Below are 23784 nucleotides of genomic sequence, written 5' to 3' on the forward strand. Positions count from 1 at the left end.
GATGAATAGAGATAGATAGATAGATAGATAGATAGATAGATAGATAGATAGATAGGTAGATAGATAGATAGATAGATAGATGAATAGAGATAGATAGATAGATGAATAGAGATAGATAGATGAATAGAGATAGATAGATAGATGAATAGAGATAGATAGATAGATAGATAGATAGATAGATAGATAGATGAATAGAGATAGATAGATAGATAGATGAATAGAGATAGATGATAGATAGATAGATAGATAGATGAATAGAGAAAGATAGATAGATAGATGAATAGAGATAGATAGATAGATAGATAGATGATAGATGAATAGAGATAGATAGATAGATAGATAGATAGATAGATAGATAGATGAATAGAGATAGATAGATAGATAGATAGATGAATAGAGATAGATAGATAGATGAATAGAGATAGATAGATGAATAGAGATAGATAGATAGATGAATAGAGATAGATAGATAGATAGATGAATAGAGATAGATGATAGATAGATAGATAGATGAATAGAGATAGATAGATAGATAGATAGATAGATAGATAGATAGATGAATAGAGATAGATAGATGAATAGAGATAGATAGATAGATGATAGATAGATAGATAAATAGAGATAGATAGATAGATAGATAGATGAATAGAGATAGATAGATAGATAGATGAATATAGATAGATAGATAGATAGATAGATGAATAGAGATAGATAGATGAATAGAGATAGATAGATAGATAGATAGATAGATAGATAGATAGATGAATAGAGATAGATAGATGAATAGAGATACATAGATAGATAGATGAATAGAGATACATAGATAGATAGATGATAGATGAATAGAGATAGATAGATAGATAGATAGATAGATAGATAGATAGATGAATAGAGATAGATAGATAGATGAATAGAGATAGATAGATAGATAGATAGATGAATATAGATAGATAGATAGATAGATAGATGAATAGAGATAGATAGATGAATAGAGATAGATAGATAGATGAATAGAGATAGATAGATAGATAGATGAATAGAGATAGATAGATGAATAGAGATAGATAGATAGATAGATGAATAGAGATACATAGATAGATAGATGATAGATGAATAGAGATAGATAGATAGATAGATAGATAGATAGATAGATAGATAGATGAATAGAGATAGATAGATAGATGAATAGAGATAGATAGATAGATAGATAGATAGATGATAGATAGATGAATAGAGATAGATAGATAGATAGATAGATAGATAGATAGATAGATAGATGAATAGAGATAGATAGATAGATAGATAGATAGATAGATAGATAGATAGATGAATAGAGATAGATAGATAGATAGATAGATAGATAGATAGATGAATAGAGATAGATAGATAGATAGATAGATAGATAGATAGATAGATAGATAGATGAATAGAGATAGATAGATGAATAGAGATAGATAGATAGATGAATAGAGATAGATAGATAGATAGATAGATAGATAGATAGATAGATAGATAGATAGATGAATAGAGATAGATAGATGAATAGAGATAGATAGATAGATAGATAGATAGATAGATAGATAGATAGATAGATGAATAGAGATAGATAGATGATAGATAGATAGATGATAGATAGATAGATAAATAGAGATAGATAGATAGATAGATAGATAGATAGATAGATAGATAGATAATTTAAGAAGCCGGTCAGTGTCTTTGAAATCTGTGTGATGAGTAGCATGCTGGAGACCAGAAGAAAGCCATTGTTGCAGCTCACATTCAAAGGAATTCTCTAACACAATTCTTTCTGACCCTTTCAGACATTTAGGACTTTTGGTTTTATTTTGTGACTCTTTATTTTAATGAGTGTGACCATTGGGTTCAGATTTGTTTGCTGGAGGCTGGTGGGGCCACCAGTAGAGAGAGAACTGAAGGCAGTGGCCTCCTTACAGTCTCTGACTCTATCCGTAGAACTGGTTCAGCAGTGAGGAGCCCCGAGTCCTTCTCCCTCCTTCCCTACATGCTCGTGGGCCCAATCTTGGCAAGCATCTGTAGTTCCTGGGAGTTTGCGATCCTGTGTATTGCCCAGAAGATGGCATTTCCCAGCCCTTCTCCCTGTGTTTTGGCTGTTACACTCTTTCCGCCCCTCTTTCTGCAATGCTGCCTGAGCAACATAGGGATTGACTGTCGTTTATTTTCAGTACCCTGTAGTCTGCCTTAACAGACCAAGATCCTGACAAAGCAATAGAAAATATCAATAAGCTTGTAGAATGACCAGAACATCCACAGAAGTGGAAATGCTTGCTTCCTTCCCCTTCAAGGTTTTGAAATAATTTTAGACTTAGAATAGTTACAAAAAATAGTATGCCAAGACTGATCCTTTTCTTTATATATTTTGTCTATTAACTTTAGCTTTATCAATGGTCCTTGGGTGAAAAATTATTACTCTAGGGGTCTGGGGAGATGGCTCTGTGTTTAAGAGCATTTGATCCAGTAAATGGTTTGCAGCAGGAGGATATCCTGGCTGCCACAAAATCACACCACACACAACAGAGCTCACACAGAGACTTATTGGGGAGTAGAGGCATGCAGAAGGCTGTAAGCAGTCCACGCTCTTTCTAAATGGCAGTGTGGGACAGAAGGATGTGGAAGACATATTTGTCTGGGAGGACACAGGTGTCAGAGGAGTTTACTCAACTGCCATCTTACTCTGCCTCTGGTTCCTTTGTTCTTTCTCTTCTGTCTTCTCTCTCTTTCTCTTTCTTTCTGTGCTAAAATCAAACCCAGGGCCTCTTATATATTGGAAAGCAAGGCTTAATTTCACTTTTGTGAAGCAATGCAAATGGCAATGAGATATTTCTTTACCTAACAGACAGGTAAAATGTTTGATAATCTGGTATCATTAGGGTCCGGGGCTTCTTTTGTGTTTGCACATGCCATTGTTAGGGACCAATGTCGGAGCAGCATCTTTAAGGAATACTTTGATAGCATACATCAAAAAGTTACATACACAATTTCTTCTATTCAACAATTTCATTTTTAAGGCATTTAATCTGCAAGCATATTCTCATATTCATCACACATATTCAAGGACGGTTATTGTAGCCTCATTGGTAATAGATGAACTGGGAACATGGTAAACTTCTCTCCATGGGGAACTGCATAAATAATACAGAACACTGCCCTACGGTTTCTATTCTGCATTGTAAAGATACAAACTGCTGTTCTACTTTTTAAAAAGAACAGGCATCTCTAATGCCATGAGTATTAGAACGTTTATTCCGATGATGCGGAAGCAGCTTGGGGGAAGGAAGGGTTTATTTAACATCCTTGTCCCAATCACGATTGCAGCCCATCATGAAAGGAAGCCAGGGCAGGAATTCAAGCAAACCAGGAACCCAAAGGTAGGAACTCAAAGAGAGGCCATGGAACAATGCTGCTTACTGGCTTGTTCAATCTGTTTTTCTAAATAATCCAGGACCACCTGAACATAGGTGGCACCACCCACAGTGGTCTGGGTCTTCACACATCAACCATTAATCAAGAAAACGCCCTCCACCCCCGTAGACTTGCCTATCAGGAGTCTAATGGAGGCATTTTCTCAGCTGAGGTTTCCTCTCCCCAGATGGCCCAACTTGTGTCAAGTTCTAAGCTTCCTTTTCTACAAGCATAATGACTATGTAAATGAGCATGTGTTTATTCTTGGGCTGTTTCTAGGAGGTTCACAAGACTAACAATGGCTGCCTCCAAGCGACAGGTGAAGACAAGAAGACTTTCTTCTCATTGTTTATTCTTCTGAATCCCAGGACTTTACAGTGTGTGCATATATTAGCTTGTAAAAAGTAATTTATTTTTTAAAAATGACAGTCCCTAGAGAAAAGTCAATTGGCAGAGAATCCCAAGACAGCCATACCTCCCAGGCCTCTCTGCTGCCCTTTCTCTACCTTCCGCAGCTTTTACCCTGTGTGTCTCCTGCTCACTTCTGCATCTGGAAACTTTCTCTGACCACGTACTTTCAGTCTGAAAGTGATTCTCTCCCCACTAATGCTCTCACAGCCTCAGGCATCCTCAAACACAGTATTTGGTCCACTTAACCTTAATTCTGGGCTAGGTTTGAGGACCTTGGTGGGATACTTGGGTCACAACAGGCTTAGCTCTAAATGTCCCCCACAGGCTCACATGAACACTCAGTAGGCAGTCAGTCCTGCTGTTCTGCAGGCTGTGGAGTCTTTAGAAAGTGGGGTCTGCAGGTGGAACTGGGGGAGGGGCTTAAAGGCCACCCCTGCTGCCAGTTCTGTCGCACACTTTGTTTCCTGGTCTGAGATGCCCTTGCATGCACCTATGGACGGAAGCTGAGACCCTCCACCATGTTGTCTTTCCCGCTATAAAAGACAGAAATCACTCTGAGGCAGAGCTAACATAAACTGTCCTTTTTCACAAGCTTCTTCCATTTCTTTTGGTTACAGTGACTTTAAAGTAACTAATAACAGACATGACACCCTGCTCAGTTGCTCATATGCAGTGAGCTATACCAGAGTAATGGTTGAATGCTTGCATTCATGATGAATGGATCATACAAGCATGCACCAGTGGACGCATGTGTGCACCAAAGGATGGATGCATTCACCAATGGACAGATGTGTGCACCGAAAAATGGATAAATTCACCAATGGATGGATGCATGCACCAAAGGATGGATGAATGCATTGATGGATGCATGCATGCACTAAAAGATGGATGCAAGCACCAATGGATAGATGCACGGATGGGTGCATGTATGCATGGATGCATGGATGATGGAAGAACAGTGCTTACATCATCTGGCCAAGCAATTTTCATCTATTTTTTTTTCTGCTTTAACCTTATCATGCATAAAGGGGACACAGTAGGTAATCAAATTCTGGTAAATAAAAAAATAAACATCAAGAAGAAGAAGAGGAGGAGAAGGAGGAGGAAGAGGAAGAGGAAAAGGAAGAGATAAATGGAAAAAGGAGGAGGAGGGAGAAATGATTAGCTGGTATAAAGATATCTGGAAAAGTTGTCAGATGGGTGACATATGTGGAGCCCACAGTTTAGAACAGGGACCAGCAAAGGCCAACTTGCCTTGGCTCTCAAGCAAGTTAGATATTTGTGCACAAGAATAACTCCTCCATTGCCATATGACCTGACATTTATGCTCATGATATTTCCCCAACAGAAATGAAAACACATCTCTCTGAACAGAAAACAACAACAACAAAAACTTGTGTGTGAACGTTCATGGCAGCTTCATAAAGTAGAAATAAGCCAAATGCCTATCTCTGTGAACAAAGTGAACGTGGCTCCCCATATTGCAGAATAATATTACCTGGCAGTAACAAGAAAAAGAGAAAAGGAGTGAAGTACTGGGTGTTGTGGGGAGGTCACTTGGTCGTTCTGGCTGTTGGCTGCTCACCAGCAGACCTGGAATAATCACACAAAACTGTATTATTTAAATCACTGTTTGGCCCATTAATTCTAGTGTCTTATTGACTAACTCTTACATCTTAATTTAATCCATCTCCATTAATCTGTGCATCACCAAGAGATCATGGCCTACCAGCAAAGTTTCAACGCATCTGTCTCCGGCAGCTCCATGGCTTCTCCTCACTCTGCCTTCTTCCTCCCAGCATTTAGTTTAGTTTTCCCCACCTAGCTAAGTGGAAAGAAGACAAACCCAGAGCCTATGTGTTGTATGGTTCCCTGTGAAATGTCCAGAATAAGGAAGCTGACAGGAACCAGGATAGATTGATGGCTGCGGGGTGTGTGGGAGTAATAAGCTGGAGGAAAATGGGTAGCTGATAAGGAGTGGAGGGTTTCTTTTTAGGACAATGGAAATGTTTTAAAATTGATTGTGACAATGGCTCTGTGGATATAATAAAAACAGAGGGTTATGCACTTTAGCTGGGTACAATCTATTGTCTGTGAAATGTGTCTTCATCAAATTGTTCTGAAAAAAAAATAGGAATGACCTGGGCTTCCTGGAGGCGTGACCCAAGAAGCCCGCAGAGCTTTAGAAACACTTAGACTCCCTGTGATCAGGTGGCACCAAGCCTTGGGGAGGCCAATGTCCTGACTCTCCCACCCTGAGTCAGGACTGCACATTCCAGAGTCTGCCAGAGCACTGGCCTCTCCCATAGTCCTCAGGGCCACTGCAGGAAGGAGTTGTTCCTAGGTTTCAGAAGGAAGAAATGCTGCAGAATTGCTTTACTTTCTCTCACAGAACCCACGGAGCACATATCTGGAGTAGGGCAGAAAGAGAGAAAGGTGAGGAGCAGGCAGCTACAAAGTTCATCACCAATTCCACAATTGTCTAACTATGCCCCTGGTACCTTGTCAAATAGGAAGAAATTAGGGCGCAAATAAATTCCAAGTTCCATGTGGGTGGTGGAATTAAACAAGGGTCCTCTGGAAGAGCAGCTAGTGCTCTTAACCACTGAGCCATCTCTCCAGAACCAGGGCTTCTGACACCCTCACACAGACATAGATGCAGACAAAACACCAATAAACATAAAATAAAAATAAATTATATCTATATACTAAATAAATATATTATATAAAAAATATATAGACAAATATTTATATATAAATAATATATATAATTAACCATATATATGGTTAATTTTTTTTAAAGGAAGAAAGAAAAAGAGAACTGTGGAGCTCCCCTCGCCTGGAAGAGCTTGGGAGGACTGCCTGGAATCGGGTGTAGGCATGGTTGATGCGGTGTGGATGTTAGAACACGGGGTCATACTTCACTCCTGCCTGACGCTACGCACCAATTGCGTACTGTCCCTGTTACATGTGTGGCCCCAGGAGACACCAATTCAAGGTGCTGGAACGGCAAACCCTACACGTCCTGCCCTAGGGCCCACATTACTGGAAGCCAGAGTTCCAAGCTGGATGGAGAGGCATGCATGTCCCATAACTAAAAAGGTAAGAAGGTCCACTGTCATCTAGACCTCACACCCTCAAAATCGTTAAAGGAGCAGAACAATTGAACGTTCTCCACACAGCTTCAATTTCTCCCCTTTCTATTTCCTTCAAGTCCATATAGATTTCAGGAGAAAAATGTGTTCCAGGTTCTGAGTCAAATATCAGAAGACAACACTGCTAACACACTGGACATCAAGCTACTCCAGGGAACTCCCTTGAAAAACCCCAAGGCCTGACCAGTGCGGGGCCAGCCCGAACTCACAGAAGGCTCCCTGCCCCCCCAAAGTTCTGGCCCAGGACTACGAGGTCCCTCGTTCATCTTCCTGTGGAGACAGATTTTAGAGACTGAAATAGCTCTGCACCCTGGGATCCAGGTACAAGACAGCAAGGCCCTCAGGGTTCTTTGTAGCTGTAGTGACTTCTGAGCAGGTGGGGGCTTCCATTTGAACCTTGTACTTTTAGAAGGGGCAAGGCCTGGCGATGGTGTCCACTCTGGGGCTGAAAACAGAGCTGTGTACATGAGAAAACAAGCAAACACACAGCCCCTTCCCAAATGTGGCCCCCATGCCTCAGGAAAGCTGGATGGAGGAGGGGGAACCGGAACCGACACGAACTCAGCGTAACAGGGCAGCATTAAAACACTGTGTAGCCAGGCTGAAAATTAAACAGATGTGAGTTTCTTTAATTCAAAGCCTTAATTATTCTGACGTTTTCCATAACTTAATCTGAGCCATCACTTCAGCTTTAATTATGCATAATGAAACGGATTATTTACAGTAACTAACATGACAGGGAAAACCGAGGAGTGAGAATTAGTAACTTGGCGACTGTCGTGGATTCTTCCTTTCAGCCAGCCAGGGAATGCTGCACATCCACTCTGCTTCCCTCGCTGGCCTGGCAGTTGTCCCCCTGGGGTGAGCCACTGTTGGGAGATGTGCTATGACCGTGGACAGCAGGTCCTACTTCCCCGGATCTACAGGTACGAAAGGTCACACAGCAGAGCCTGTGATTTTCGCCACTTAGCTACTTCAAACAGAAGCTATCCAACATTCCGAATCTTCCTCTTTATCCAGGAAAAGTTAACTAAAGGGCAAAGTGGTTTGATATTTTAGCAGAAAAGGGAAGGATCAGATTCTCATGCTCTTGTGAAATGGGCCTGAAAGCCCGTAGGCCGCCCTGGGGCCATAGAGGAGGCTGTACTGGGAATGAAGACTGTAAGCCAGGGCAGTGACCCAGAGGACCCCTGGAGACTATGCAGGGAGAGGAGCCAGCTTTGGTGTCCTGGGCTTCTGAGGAGAGTCCTGACTGGCAGTGCATCGGAGGGGGTCACCTGTCTCTGAGCCTTGACTTCCTGTGGCCCAGGAGGGATTCACTGAACAGCTCCCACTCAGTGGACTGAAATGCTCCCAGTCCCCCTCTCCTCGATAATTCGACAGATGTCTGTTACACTATCTGTTTCCCCCTCCCTCCCTAGCCTTCTCTCTCTCATCTGGTTTTGGGGCAGTGTCTTCCTCTGTAACCCCTGCTATCTCCACCCTCACTATGTAGCCCAGGTTGGCAATCCTCCTGCCTGAGCACTGGAATTGCTCTTGTCCCTTAGCACATTGCTTTCTGTCCCCCAGTTATCCATGTCAGCATCATTTGGGCTCCGGACAAATCTAAATTCAACTTAAGTCTCATCTCCTGCCACCCTTCACTCCCTGGATGGTGCAGCTGACTGCACGGCTCCTGCCACCTCCTCTCTGCCCTACAGGTTAGGGAAGAGGGTTGGGCAGAGAGGAGGACAAGGGACCAGGCCCTTCCTCTACCTGCCTGCTCAGTCTGTCATCTATTCTGACTCCTTCAGGCTGACCCATCTGCATGAAGGTTTGCCTGTTCTTCAGGACCCATGGGATTTTCCAAACCACTTCCATCCCTGACATACGGTTTGGCCATCCCCTCCACATCTGGGGCTGCTGGGCTACCCTTCCCCAGGAGCAGACAGACACCTGTTGTGGGGAAATGAATGGATGGAGGAGATGGTACTTCCACTGACCCAATTACTCTCTTACTGCTCCTCAGTCATTTTCCCCAAGCCTACTATGACCCATTTTTTTTTTCTGAGTGACGGTGGAGCCAGGCTGTGATAATTCACCCACCTCTCTTTGTGCCTTGCCATGATGCTTCCACAGTCATGGGAATCTTGTAAAGGAACACACCACTCCCACATGGGCAGAAGCTCAACTCCAGTATTCCTCAGCCAGCCTGTGGACTGTGGAAGGGCCTGCAGTGGCAAATGGTGTCTGAGATAGTTAACCTCGTATGCTCACCTCGGGGAATGTTTGTGAGCTAGTTTCTAAATTGCTTCATTGAGGTGGGACGATCTACCTTAAATATGGATGGTGCCATTACACAGGCTGGGGTTGCAGATCAGATAAAAGGGAGTCAGCCAGCTGAGCGCCAGCGGTCCTCGCATGCTGTCTGACTGCAGCTGCAGCGCGCCAGCTGCCTGAGGCTGCTCCTAAGCCCCCCCTCCCCAGAAGACCATTCCCTCCACCTGTGAGACAAGACCAGCCTGTCCTGCCTTGAGCCGCTTGTGCCAGGTTTTTGTTATAGCAACAGGCAAAGTAACTAACCGGTGTCAAGGGCCACCTCGCTTCAAGGAGACACTGGGTCCTAGCTCTTAGCGACTGTCTGGGTCTCAGGGAGTTCCAGGTCTGAGTCCTACTCATCTCAATCCAGTCAGTAGAGACCCCTCATGTGCAGCTCCGATTGGGCAAATGACAGCAGGCCTGGTTGGTTACAGGGAGGTTGAGACCACCGTGTTCATGACAGGGACATGCAGCCGCTATCTCATCGTGTCCCTTTTGCTCTTCTGACTTCTCTTGAGCTCTCTGTGGAGACATCGGGATGAGGACTTTGGGGACAGACCTTAGGCTAGTGGGACAGCAGGTTATCACACACGTAGGTCATCAAAGAACAACAGACAACAGTGTTTAGCGTCTCCTTTGGTTACCACCAAGGCCTGTTTGACTCTCTGCCTGGCAACCAAGTCCTGAGGGGAAGGAAGATTGTGGTGTCTGGAATAGAAGTGGGTTAGAAAGCTGGATGAAGATCCTGGACAGCCACACACACAGGGACCCATCCAGTATGCAGGGGGCAGTTATTGTCCTTGCTGTCCTGGGAGTCACCTCAGGTAGGAGCTCTGTGCACTCTGAAGCCTTGCTTGGCCTGCTTGCGTTGCTGGACACCATTTCGTGAGGATACCCCCAAAGATGGCTTGGCCACTGTGAGGCTGCACTCCTGTGAGGGTTTCTCGGCTATGAGGAGTAACAGGCAGGCGCTTTGGGGTGGCCAGCATCTTGGGGCCAGGAGTCCTGGAGCAGATGTGCTTAGAGGTAGCTGGTTTGGGGTGGCCTGCTCCATGGGGCCAGGGGTCCTGGAGTGGATACACTTAGAAGCAGCTGGCTTGGGGTGGCCTGCACCCTGGGGCCAGGGGTCCTGGAGTGGATGCACTTAGCAGCAGCTGGTTTGGAGTGGCCTGCACCCTGGGGTGCAGTTAGAGAACCGCAGCAGAACCCAGGCTTGTCCAAGCCTCACTCTGTTGTGTCTGGCCTGAGCAAGGAGTCTCTCTGAGAACTAAGGTTGGGAAGGGCTTCTCAGAGCCCAGCTGTGTCTGGACATCAAGTCAGTTTTTGTGACAGTTTTCCTTCAAGGCATTGACTTGGCAAGTCATTCTTCCCGGAAACAGATATGGAGGGGCAACTGTCTCCCCAGGAGCAAAGGCTAGTCTTGATAGGCCCAAGACTGTACCTGACACTTCCTATATTCTCTCTTCCCCATTCAAGAGCTTCAAGAATCTTGGGTTATTATTTTTTAAAGATGTATTTATTTTATTTTATTTTTTATTTATTTATTTTTATTTATTTATTAATTAAAGATTTCTGCCTCCTCCCCGCCACCGCCTCCCATTTTCCTCCCCCTCCCCCAATCAAGTCCTCCTCCCTCGTCAGCCCAAAGAGCAATCAGGATTCCCTGCTCTGTGGGAAGTCCAAGGACCACCCACCTCCATCCAGGTCTAGTAAGGTGAGCATCCAAACTGCCTAGGCTCCCACAAAGCCAGTAACAACCTAGATGCCCTTTGGAAGAATGGATGAAGAAAGTATGGAATATATACACATATTAGAGTACTACTCAGCAGTAAAAAAACAATGACTTCTTGAATTTTGCATGCAAATGGATGGAAATAGAAAACACTATCCTGAGTGAGGTAAGCCAGACCCGAAAAGAGGAACATGGGATGTACTCACTCATATTTGGTTTCTAGCCATAAATAAAGGACATTGAGCCTATAATTCGTGATCCTAGAGAAGCTAAATAAGAAGGTGAACCCAAAGAAAAACATATAGGCATCCTCCTGAATATTAACCTTCATCAGGCGATGAAAGGAGACAGATGTATTTATTTTTATGTGTGTTGGTATTGTGTGAGGGTGTCAGGTTCCCTGGAACTGGAGCTACAGACAGCCATGAGCTGCCATATTAGGTGCTGGGAATTGAACCCAGGTCCCCCAGAAGAGCAGCAAGTGCTCCCAACCCCTAAGCCATCCCTCCAGGCCCCACGAAGCTTGTATCTTTTTTTTTTTTTTTTTTTTGGATTTTTTGTGACAAGGTTTCTCTGTAGCTTTGGTGCCTGTCCGGGAACTAGCTCTTATAGACCAGGCTAGCTTCAAACTCTCACAGAGTCTTTTATCATTTTTAAAGAATACTTTCAGTTTGGGTTATTGAAATTAAGACTTTTAAATTAAATATTATATTCTGAGTAAGTAGTAGATGCATGATAAATGGAATTTGCTCACGTTAACTTAGGGATAATTTGCAACTTTGATGAGTTATGTACGTGAAACAGTGAGAGAAGGACCTGGAACGGAAATGCTTAGCAAGGGTAGTGTGACGATTTGTGCCTGCGTCCCCTAACCAGAGTTCTGACATCTGCTCAAATATTTCTTTGCTTCACTCACGGGTAGGTTAGCTTCCTTTATGTGGGTATTTACATTCAGATCTCAGTATTTGTGGGTAGCTATTTTTTTTCTTTACATTTGTAAATAAAATCTTCTCTTTTAGCTGACTGTCATACAATGTGTGGATGCCGGTTAGTGCTTTATCTCACCATCTGTCTAACGGTTTTCCCTTGGATTCGAATGCACTTGCGGGAGCAAAGACAGTGAACATGGGGAGCCCTCTGCTCCGATGGCTCCGTGTGCCATTTCTTTCTCTTACCGAACTGCCAGCCTGTCCTTGCTGACCATTTACAGCTAATGAGAAGAGTGCTCGCTCCTGCTTCTGTACCCCAAGGCAGGATGCTAGCTGGCTTTTGGTGTCAGGCAGAAATGTTTTCTCCATTTAGGAGATGGTTTTATCTGGATTATTAGTTCTAAATCAAAATGGATTTTTAAATCAAAATGCTTTTCCAAGATCCATAAAAATGAACATTTGGTTTTCTTCTTTTATCTGCTAATAAAAAAAATCACTGGGCTTCCTCATATTGAGCCCGCTTCCCCCTGAGGCTTTAGCCCGTGGAGAGCAGACCTACAGAGTTAAAGTAGGCCATGAACGGTCCAGGTGCTTACTTGAGGTAAACATTTGAAGGTTCCCCAGAAATACAAGTTTCTGAGCTATAACTGTTTATGTTGAGAGGTGGTGACATTTATTGTCACTAGGGAGGAGTGAGGTTACGTGGGATTCGAAGAGCAGCTTCTGTTCAAGCCCTGTCACTTGGAACGCTGTCAGCAGGTGTGTGGGATAAACAGGTCGCACTGTTTGCAAGAACTTGGGTCCTTGGGATTGCCTACGGAAATCTCTCTGGCCTAACAGACTACACACCAAACACTTGTTTCCCACCTCGGCCAAGTCCTAGCTTTTTGATGGACTTCTATGATGTGGTCTGTTTATGTCTCATCTTTTTGTCTGAGTCTGAGACTCTGGGTCACCCCAGAACTGCAGAGGCCTGGGGGATTCTGGGTGTGAAAGCAAACATTGCGCACCACCTTCAGCACAGAGGAATATGAACACAGCCTCAAAGAAGCCAAACAGCCTCCTCTTCTAGGTCTCAAGTCCTAGGTTTCTACAAGGCCCCTGTTAGGCCCTGACACCCCCAGGTCTCTCCTTTTTGCTCTGGTTCTTCACAGACCCTGGAATGGCCCTTGCCTCTGTGTGTTGTCCGTGCCAAAGGCTCAGCACAATGCCCACGTGCTCAACATGCTCTAAGGATCTGTCCTGTCTCTGCAGCTACAATGTCAGCTTATCCCTGTCAGGTTTCACATATCTCTTAGCGCCCTGTGGGTCTCCACGATCACAAAGGCATTCACTGTGTACTGAATTGAGTTGCTCGTCATCTCTTCGGAGTCCGCTGCACGTGCATCTGTGTCTTTCACGTTTACTGGTGAACCGTCAGCAAATGTGGAGCTCATATCTCCTACCTACCTCACGTCTGTGCTTGACACAGCCTCCTCCCATTCTCCAACCAAGATGAGGGAAAGTGAAAGTTTCTGTTTGGGAAGCGATCACGTGACATTCTGACACTGGCTCACAAAGGAAATCCCCAGAAAGCGGAAATGAGACAAGCGCTTGGCTTGACTGTATCCACGGGGAAGAGTTGAGACCAAAGTCTTTGCTCTTCACAAACACCCAAGGACCACATGTTCTTCACCAGCCAGAAAATGAAGGACCCAGCAGAGGGCCTTCTTGAACCCGAGGTGTGTGGAAGCTGTTTATACTTTTAGAAGCCTTCTCTAGGAAACTAGCATTTGTGCTACCCCACAGCATAGTGCTGGGGAGTAAGGGACTTCCTTGGAGTCCAGAATCTGATGTGAACATAAAACAGCACCAGGCTGCTGGACCAAAGTTTTTCCATGAGCACCAGACAGAGGCAATCATGGGGGTCTTGAGAAAGGTCCCTGATCTCATCAGCTGGGTTTAAATCTCTGCTGGAAAAGAGGCAGTCTTCAGTGTGATGCATCTCCTTTGTGGTTTTGCTCTATAGCATTTCCCCCCTGAAACAAACTGTAGCATTGTAGATCTTGTCATTAGGCTCTCGGGGGTGATTAGCAGTCATTTAGGTAGCTCCAGCACCACAACAGAGTTGACACTGGAGTCTCACAGAAGACCGGGGTCCAGTTCAGTCACAGGGTTACGCAGGAGTGAAGCCAAAGGTTTCCTGTTTCAGGTCTCTGTTCCACAGAGCAGTTTTCCCCCGCCCTTTGTGACTGATGGAGAAGATGAAGAACAACTCGCTTGTGTGTTTGTCATTCGCGCACATGTGGTGGGGGTGTGTCCCAGAATGCTCAGGACACTAGAGAGCTTACTCTGCAAAGTGGTCCTCTGACCTCCACATGCCAGGTCTCACCTCCCACCTCGGCGTGGGTTCTGGGGATTGAGCTCAGGTCGTCAGGCCTGCATGGCCGGCATCTTTACCCATGGATCCCATCTTACTGTCCCTGCAGGAGTATTTGCTGATAGTTTCAGGTGAGGGCAGACTGAGTCTCAGAATCAGAGCTATACTTTAAAGAAACTGGTCATGTACTACCACATGGTGTTGGGGGCCCAGGGTGGTCAGCTTCCTGTCAGTAACTGAAGCGAGGAAGGCTTTAACTGTCTCAACACTAGATCTCAGGAGGAGGCTCCAGAAGCCTATTCCCAGAAAGGCTATGATTCATGGAAAACAAGCGTTCCATGTGTCAAGATGCTGCGGCCGGCTCTGTGTCTGCCAATCCATCTTCACCTGCCTCTTCTTTGTCCATGTGTTAGATGCCAGCAAATCTAATTTGATTCTTATTAAGACACATGTGAAAGTCAAAGTCCATTAAAGCGTCTTTCCTGCTCGCCAGACTCCAAAAGAACCTTCTGGAAGGTCAGCCTCAGGATGGAAATGAGGTGTCTTGGGGAGAAGGGTTAGCTTTGAGCCTCTGACCTTTTTGCTACAGCTTGGCTGGTCACCTCTGGGCACATCACGTTGAGCTGGGTGCCTTGGGAGATCCATCAGCCTTACCTGAGGGACCTGAGGGATGAGGGTTAATACTCTGAGCACTGCATCTCACTAATGTACCACGCAGACCCTGACCACTGGATTATTGCAATTGCTACCATGGTGACTACTTCTCTGTTGGCAGGGGATCTGGGGAATGGGGCACTGACATTGTACCACGGCTACCTTTATTGTCGGTATCTCCTGTGAATGCTTCCAAGCTTTTTATTTCATTTGCATGATCTTGGCACGTGACCTTATTCTGAGAAGAGGTCACCAGAAGGACAGGGGACCTCTTACAGGAAGTAGACTGCCACACTAGGCCTAGCTTGAGCATATCTGAGACCACAAAGCCCACCTCCACAGTGACACACTTCCTCCAACAAGGCCACACCTCCTAATAGTGCCACTCCCTATGGGCCAAGCATTCAAATACGAGTCTATGGGGGCCATTCCTATGCAAACCATCACACCGCCACAGCTCACTATAGTTAGCAAGATTATAAAAATATGAGATAATACAGCCTCTGTAGTGGTCAAGTTTGTCACGGTATCATGGGGACCTTAGAATGTCCCTAGTCTTTTCTGGGTGAAGTATGTGCCCCCTTAAATGATAAAATTCCATATCTCTGGTGAAGTCCAAAGTGATCCATGTGCCCTCCTGACTCTCTCATTTTCTCCTCTGAAATCAGTATTAATCACACTGACTGATCGTCCACAGGAAGCCCCAGAACAGCCTCCAGCAACAAACCATCGATTGCCCTTGACATTGGTAATGGCTGAGGAGAAATCCCCCATGATTCTCCAGTCACGCATACTCAATTCTCACATGACCTCATAAATCCAACATTGTCCCAAGAAGGAAAACAAACTTCCTGAATCTTCTGGGCCCCTGCAAGAGAGAAGGCATCATCACCGTGCTAAGGCCTGCAAGAGAGAGGGTGATGTCATCACCACGCTAAGGCCTTTAAGTGTTTCCTTTCCTGGCTTTTCACAAGGCTGGGAGGGAGGCGGGAGAACCGGAGCCTTTGTTCCCCCGTGGCAGCGGATTTCATGGCTGCTTGTTCTGGCTGTCTCCTTGGCTCCCAGAAGACTTCACATTTTTGCTTTGCAGTGCCTGGAAAGCATTCGGTCTTGGGGATGACCAGTTCCCTTTGTTGCCACGAAATGAAAGCCACAGCTGTGTGTTTATGTCTCCTTGTCTCTGTTTAAACCTGCAGGGGAGGCCCTGCACCTGATCCACCTGCCCGCCACTAGCACCGTGGCAGAGAATGCGCCACCTGCGACTTTGGTGCATGAGTTTTCTGTGAATTTATCAGTGTCGTTGTCGCCTGTGATGCCAGGATTTCCCATGGTCGTCAACCCAAGCCCCTTCACTGAGGCCTTCAGGGTGAACAGACTATCGGGGACTGACTTCGAGGTGAGCAGCCTCTGGCTCTTGCTCCCCATCTGCAAAGCAATTCCAGAAACCCTTTCCTCCACCACTGCTCTCAGTTCCCTTCTGCCAAGGGATCCCAGACCGGCTGTGCTTTGGCCTTTCCTTCCCTTCTTCAGCAGTCACAAAGTGACACATTCTGGCCTCATGTTTTAGTGGGTGGTAGAGTGCACGGGCTGACCCTTTTCTTTGGAAGGGAGGTGAATCTTGACATTTTGGGTTCTGGTGACCTTGAACCTAGGGAGTCTACTCTGCTGTGATGCTGTGACTTTTTAGGGGACATTCTGAAAGAACAAGTATTTCTAATATGAAAGACACACCCCCATGTGTAAGCAGAAGTCTCAGTGTCTAGAGCCGCAATGTGCGTGTTTGCTCACAGACTCGAGGGTCATGCCACGGTTGCTCTCTTGTCTAGTCTGCCATTTGAGTCTTTCCCAAAGTTCTCACTTCCCCCTAGGGAGAGCCAACCCTGAAGACATCTTTAGGATCCAGGGTCTGGACTTGCTGGCCTTCAGAATTCTCCTCTCCAGCCTCCTGAAGGTAGAGTCAGCTCCACTGTGGGTCCCTGGGGTCCCTGTGAGACACACACACTGGGATCAGGCCTGCCTGATCCAGACTCAGTTGTTTCCATGAGGTGTTCACCAGTATTCCTAAATGTAGCTCATCCTGCATCCCTAGGGGAGTTTCAGAGAAGCAGGAAATCAGGGGCCCACAGCTGCCTTGTAGAACCCAGGCCCTGTGGCCAGAGCCCAGCGTCTCTCTACTCAGGGGTGGGTTCAGCAATCTCACCCCATCACCCCACCATAGTTCCCAGTACCAGACGCTGGCTCCAAGACTCAGCGCCCCTGCCTATGTATTCTCGACGTCTGGCCTGCTCTTGGTTGCCAGTCTGCTCCCCTAAGCCCTGCCAACGCTTACACTCACAGACTGCATCCCACACTCCGGACGCCACTGAAGTTGACTCACACACTCCTGCCCTTGAAGTCATCAAGGTACCGTGGTTGTAGCTTTAACATTGTCTTTGTCCACAGATAAGGAAAATAAAGCACAGAGAGACTGAGTGCCTGGCCCTAGTTTGTGGTTGTAGCTTTAACATTGTCTTTGTCCACAGATAAGGAAAATGAAGCACAGAGAGGCTGAGTGCTTGGCCCTAGCTTGCACAGCTAATATGTACCTGAGTTGTAACTGGAGACCAGGTCGTCTTATTTAATAAAACAAAAACCACATATTTATTGAGCTATTAATTCACGATTAGAACCCACTACTGCCAAGCAGAGAGTCATGGCCCCCCGGGGTGTGGGGATTGTGACTCTAAGGACCGCTCTGAGCCACCCAGGCAGGGGAGGAACCACACGTAGGGCCGAGCAGCAGCAGCCCAGGAGCTCTCCAAGGTCCTGTGGAGACCGTGCCTGCCTCTCTAGCCTCCCAGGCCTTAGTCTGACGCTGCTCTTTTCCTGTTAACTGTTCCGGGCGCTATGGACCCCAAACTCTGCTCAGCTTCGTTCAGGATGAAGCCAATGGCCACATGCACGGAGTCAAACTTATTGTTTCACTCCAGAGTTCTGCAGCCCAACTGAAGCTCCCCACTCCCACACAGTTCCCTTCCCTGAATACATGAAGTGGAGCGTGGAGCGATGTTCACCAACCTACAGCTGCCGTGACAAGTAAAATACCAAAAACAGCTCAGCAAGAGGTAGATCCATAAGCATTTGTAAATGCTGGTGAGACCAGACAGTTTTTCCATTTGTGTTAGCAGCCGCATGATCCCTTGGTTCCAAGATGGGTACTTGCTTCCTATGGAGTGCCCCAGCTAGTTCCCAAGGAGAGGGAAGCGGCAGTAGGTGATGTGGAAGGAAAAGATCAGTCTAACAGGATGCAGAGGAGGCGCCAGGCTGAGCAGGAACTGGTGGATAAAGGAGGAGGACTGGATTGTCTACAGGCCAGCTGGATGCGTGCTCCCCACCCGTTTCTGCTACCCAGGGGTCAAGTCAACCTTTGCACAAGGTTCTTACTGCCGGATGGTGTTGATCACAACCCCCAAATCAGCTCACTCAAGCTTCTCAGTGGTCTTGTGAAGCAGGTGTTATTGTTATCTTCATGTCACAGATGGGGAAACTGAGGCATGGAAAACCACTTAACAGGAAACTGAGCTTTGAAGTCAGTCAATTGGCTCACAGTCCCTGCTTATGGTGTGCTATTCTGCCTCCTCATCCATAGACAGAACAGATGGCTCAGCTCTGATTAACGATACACAGACGGGCTCTCTGAAGACGTCAGACGACCTCTTCCCCTTCTACCCTCACCTGTCCTGTCTCCCACATTCACACCTGTGGCTACCACCTCTTCTTATAACCGGTCTAGATCTCACAAGGTCAAACCTGATATGCGCCACCTCCTCCATGCAGCCCTCTCTAAACAGAGACAGCCTTCAACAAAGTCCTCTCCCTCCTGGTCCTCACCTCTGCTACAAAGTGTCAGCTGCTCGCCTAGCACAGGGATGGCTCCCTGAGTTATAATCACGTGGGAACAAAAGCAGAAGGGAAAGCAACTCCCCTGAGGCACACCGAAGTTCAGCAGAGCCAAGGACCAGAGCCGAGTACTTTCATCACAGGATGCAATTGTCCCGGTATCAGCTGCCAAAACTCTGGAAGACCGTCCTTCAGCTAGGGTTAGAGTGTGCTGGTACAGGAGTAGCCTAGTGTGAGTGAGGTTCTGGGTTCAATCTCCAGTAATGTGAACAAAACGAGAGATGGGGACAGAGAGGAGAGGGGGAGGGAAGATGGAGGTGGAGAGGACAGGAAAGAAAGAGGTTAATCTTGGAAGTCGGCTCACTCTGACATCTCCTCCTGTAGCAGCATGCCGTAGACGGGGTAACTTATAAAGAAAGTGATTTTTTCCTGTTCTGGAGACCGGGAGTCCAAAGTCAAGATGCTGGTATCTGACCAGGGCCCTCTAGCTGCAGAAGAGCGTGGTCAACACACCATGGTGAGGGGACAAGGGAGAGAGTGGGGTGGTTAAACAAGAAAAGCAGCTTGGCTCTGTAACCCACTCTCGCGATAAAGCATTGAGAATGTTCACCACCCACCGCCTCTAACCGGTTAGCTCACACCAGCTTGATGCAACACCAGTCATTCCTTTCCAACGGGGACATTTTAGGGGACAATTAAACCACAGTGATGCCCCTGGGCTTGTAGGAGTTGTGTCCAGGGTAGCTAGGGGCCTGTCTACAGTCTAGTGCTAAGTGTGGTAGGTTTTAAAGTTCCGAGATTTTCCCTCTCCAGTTCATTGCACCAGAATGTCTCCAGAAGAGTTTTCTTTCCTAAGAAAAGCAGCATCACCCACAGGAGCGCCTTCTGGGGCTTATGTCGGAAGGACTAAGGCTGCCCTGTCAGAGGAGTGGGCCCCTCTGAAAGTGAGGATGGTCACCAGGAGCAGGTGGCTCCCTTCCTACTCAGAGCCCCTTGCATACAAACACAGGCTTTTCGTTTTCACGCTGAGAGTCTCATATTCTGTTTCAGGTTGTCACCAGTGGGAAGGAACAACTAGACTTTGAAACAGGACCCAAAGTATTCGATTTGCAGATTTATGTGAAGGATGATGCCGGTGTCACAGACTTGCAGGTCCTGACCGTCCAGGTGACAGATGTGAACGAACCACCTCAGTTTCAAGGCAACTTGGCGCAAGGTGAGACATACCCAGACAGTGGCATCAGAGAGGACCCTGCCGGACAGAGTCAAGCAGAGCAAGTAGCGGTTTCCTCAGAAAAGGCAGCTGCCTAACAAGCAGGGAAAAATAAAATTTCTTCCCCAACACACACAGTCACAACATCCAGCAGCTTTTAGAGCCTTGTGTCTGTGCTTCTCTCTCTCTCTCTCTCTCTCTCTCTCTCTCTCTCTCTCTCTCTCTCTCTCTCTCTCTCTCTGAGTCCTGGGAAGAATGCTGAATGCAGGCACCTCAAAATGAAACCTTTTAGCTGATCCTGGCTCAGCCCACCACAGTTTGCCACCTTTCTGCAGCCATTGCCCAGCTGTCTTCTTGTACATCATGGACTCTCTGGGCACGATAAGCTCTGGGCCTGCCTGGGAGACAATGGAGATGCCCTAAGGATGGAAATCTGGGGACATAGCTTGGCGGTAGAACGCTTATCACACGCATCACGCCATGAGTTCAATCACCAACATCACAGAAAAGGAGACAAGGGGTGATGGTTTGGCTGAACAGGGAGAGCCCCTCACTATGCAGGCCCGGCAGCCTGTTTCCATACACAGCACAGACCTCGAAGTGGAAGAAGAGCTGATCAGCAGAGCTGTTCCTGATCTTCACACACACGCTGTGGTGAGCTCACAAACACATGACACACACAGACACGGATCAAAAACCTAATAACAATAAAAATAAAGAAGATGGAAATAGTGAATTTCCCATCAGATCACCCCAAGGTGCTGGCTGTGTGCAGTGAGCTCTCAGAACAACGAGAACCCCAAGTCCATTACTCACAGCTCAGACATCATCTGTTTACCCAATGTCTCTTGGCATCTGAAGGGCTTCTTATCTTAGCAATCCTCTCAAACCAAACTCTTTACCCTCCAACCCATCCTCCTCTGTGTCCTCACCCCTCACCCCACCCTTCTCTGTGTCCTCACCTGTATCCCACCCTTGTCTTCATACCCGTTGCCTTCTGCTGGTGTCCATGTGTGTTTCACAGGTTCACTTTAACATAAAAAGATGGATCTGAATGTAACTATCAATCACACTGGAGGCACTAGAGTGACTCCCAGCTTCCCTCTCATCCTGGTCCTCTTTCCCGCTAACAACAGTCCGGGTCACCTCCCAGTGGAGGACACCTAGCATTGTGTAATCTCCAACAGCTTGGCTCAGGCCGTCTCTCCCTGGGTCTTATCTTGGCTGATCTCTGTCCCATGATGCTTCATTGGTTCCCTTTAGTTACAGTGTCTGGAAGGCCTGGGGTTGGAGTTCCCTATCTGATGAGACACTCTTATTCCCTTTGACTTGGAACAGGTTTAAACCTCTATGTAATAGAAAGAACAAATCCTGGATTCATCTACCAGGTGGAGGCCTTTGACCCAGAGGACACAAGCCAGAACATACCCCTCAGCGTAAGTACCCTAAGCTGCTCCTGTGCACACCAGCTTTGGGGCAGGAGCCTGACGGCCAAGCCTGTCAGGTGGGTAGCGGAGTCAGCACCGGGATGTACTGCCACTTCCAAGGTCCAGCCAGGGCTCTGTGCATGGCTCTTTGTGATCTGGGACAAACTCTCCACCCTGTTGAGCTCCTGTGCTTCCTGAGTGACAGCCACAGCAGGAGAGCGGTTGGCACGGGCAGGGGAGGTCATGTGAGAGGCTGCATGTGAAGCCACCCGGCCCAGGCCAGGCTGAGCTGGCAGCATTCCCTTTCAAGATGATGCAAAGTCATCCTGCTATTTTGAACACGAGCACAAAAGGTATACCCCCAAACCAGACAGTGACGTCCTTCCTAAGAGACAGCCGAGCTTGCAACAAAGACGTTTTCCTTTTCAAGGGAAAATCAAGTCTCAGGGATTTTCGGTGCAGACAGGGACTGGGGAGACTGTTGCCTCCCCATCTAGTCTGAGAAGGCTGAGAGCTCCTTGCTCCCACTTAAAATCCTTCCCTCTTGGAACTGGGTCTTTTGGTCCCAGCAACCCCAGGTGAAGCCTGTTAGCCGTTCCTGGAAAGGGTGCCTTGTTTTGCTTTGCTGAGGCTGAATTTGCCCTGCAGCTGCCTGGACCAGCCTGGAGGAAAACAGGAAGGTTTACCAAAAGCACAGGTGCCCAGCTGCCAACCCCGCCCTCTAGAGAAGAGCGCTCTGAAATGGGGCAGTCGGGCTGTCAGCAACACTGGCAGGAAACGGCAGCTAATGACCACGCAGGTGGGATTTTTAAGAGGATGAGAAGGGAGGTCTGTGTTAGAATGGGCTAGGATGCGATGGTAAAGGAGGGGACAGGGAGAAGAGGAAGGGGGCAAGAGAAAGGGGGAAGGGGTGTTTGTCCTGGAGAGAGAGGAGACAGACATAGCCCATAGGCAAATGGCAGCTTATAAAGGTAAAGGGGGAAACCCCGTATTTAGGGTAAGGTGCTTAATTTTATTTGGGCATGTTCATCAGGTGAACCAAATGGGGTTTTTGATTGCTGAGCTTTGGTAGTCAGCCTTTCAGGAGAATTAAGTGGCAAAATAAGGAGCAGACCTTGGTGGCTAGCTTTAGGAATGGATCTAATGGTTTTCAGCCAGGCGGGAGCGAGGGGGGACAGTGGGGAGCAAGGTCTGCCAGAGCCGCATGCTCTGGGGGACGAGTGACCCTTCAGGAAGTGATAGCACACCACAGACTGTGTAAACAGGGATGCCTCCAGAAGCTGCGACCTTTGCTCTTTCATTGGGTCCTTTTAAAAGAAACTTGATCAGCACCAAATTGTATGTTGTTTCAATCACGCTTGTCCATTACAGTACTGCCCTGTGCAACTGGAGATCAATGCTGCATATGTGTTTCCCAGTGTTTTCACGAAGTCAGGTGGCGTTAATCACTGTTAGATCACAGACCTCTCCGTCGCAGAAATCAGGTCACACAGCCCTGCAGTCCGTCCCTTAGGACAAAGAACCGGCAGGAACCTGCAGTGCTGCAGCAGAGCCCCTCCCATCCCCTCCGCTGTCCAGGACTGAACCAGTACCTGCCTCCCGGAATATAGGCTAAGTGACAAGGGGAACTTCCCACCGTTCCCTAGAAACCCATGGCTCAGAAAGGTCACTTTGTTATATGGATTCGAAGGTTCTTTCCTCCAGGATTCTTGTCACACTAAACACAGCAAATGTCTCTCCTAAGGAAACTATTCTTTGGAACTTGAAGGGAGGACACTCCTCTCCTGCAAGGCCCTGCCATGCTGCTTACTGTAACCTCCCGTACTCATGCTCCCCACCACACACACACTCATGTGCGCGCGCGCGGGCACATACACACACACACACACACACACACACACACACACACACACTGAAAGCCGTGCTTCCTGATGTAACTCCTCTGTCAATTCCTCTATTCAGGCCTGTCCTTCTGTCCTTTCTCTCTAAGTTAGCGTAGTTATAATATAGCTCAATTCAATATGTATAACATACCATCAAATGACATATGAGATAATTATTCACTTTCCCCACGATCTTAAAACATGGTATATGCTTTACTCCTGGGCTCACCCATTAGACCAGCCCCATTTCAGGTGCTCAGTGGTGACGGTGACACAGGGTGATGGCTGGTGGGGTGCCCAGGCTCATATCTTGATATAGTTAGATTCCCAGGGGTTCTTCCTGGATTCTGATGAGGACACAGGTAGCTGGGATCCAGAGGCTGCACACGAAAGGAAAGATGCTGTC

At 46.9% G+C, this 23784-nt stretch overlaps 1 protein-coding gene across 1 annotated transcript in view; it reads left to right on the forward strand.

The window, feature by feature from the left end:
• The first annotated feature begins 10080 nt into the window (after nucleotides 1-10080).
• The window catches only part of Cdhr3 (cadherin related family member 3), a 60447-nt gene continuing 46743 nt past the window's right edge, over nucleotides 10081-23784 (forward strand). The window contains exons 1-5 of the mRNA XM_075948162.1: nucleotides 10081-10126; nucleotides 12627-12629; nucleotides 16173-16372; nucleotides 19906-20071; nucleotides 21407-21504. Of these exons, the coding sequence (XP_075804277.1) occupies nucleotides 10081-10126; nucleotides 12627-12629; nucleotides 16173-16372; nucleotides 19906-20071; nucleotides 21407-21504 (513 nt within the window). The remainder of the gene's footprint in view (nucleotides 10127-12626; nucleotides 12630-16172; nucleotides 16373-19905; nucleotides 20072-21406; nucleotides 21505-23784) is intronic.

The sequence above is a fragment of the Microtus pennsylvanicus genome, chromosome 14 (genome assembly GCF_037038515.1).
Source record: "Microtus pennsylvanicus isolate mMicPen1 chromosome 14, mMicPen1.hap1, whole genome shotgun sequence".
NCBI classification, from domain to species: Eukaryota; Metazoa; Chordata; class Mammalia; order Rodentia; family Cricetidae; genus Microtus; species Microtus pennsylvanicus.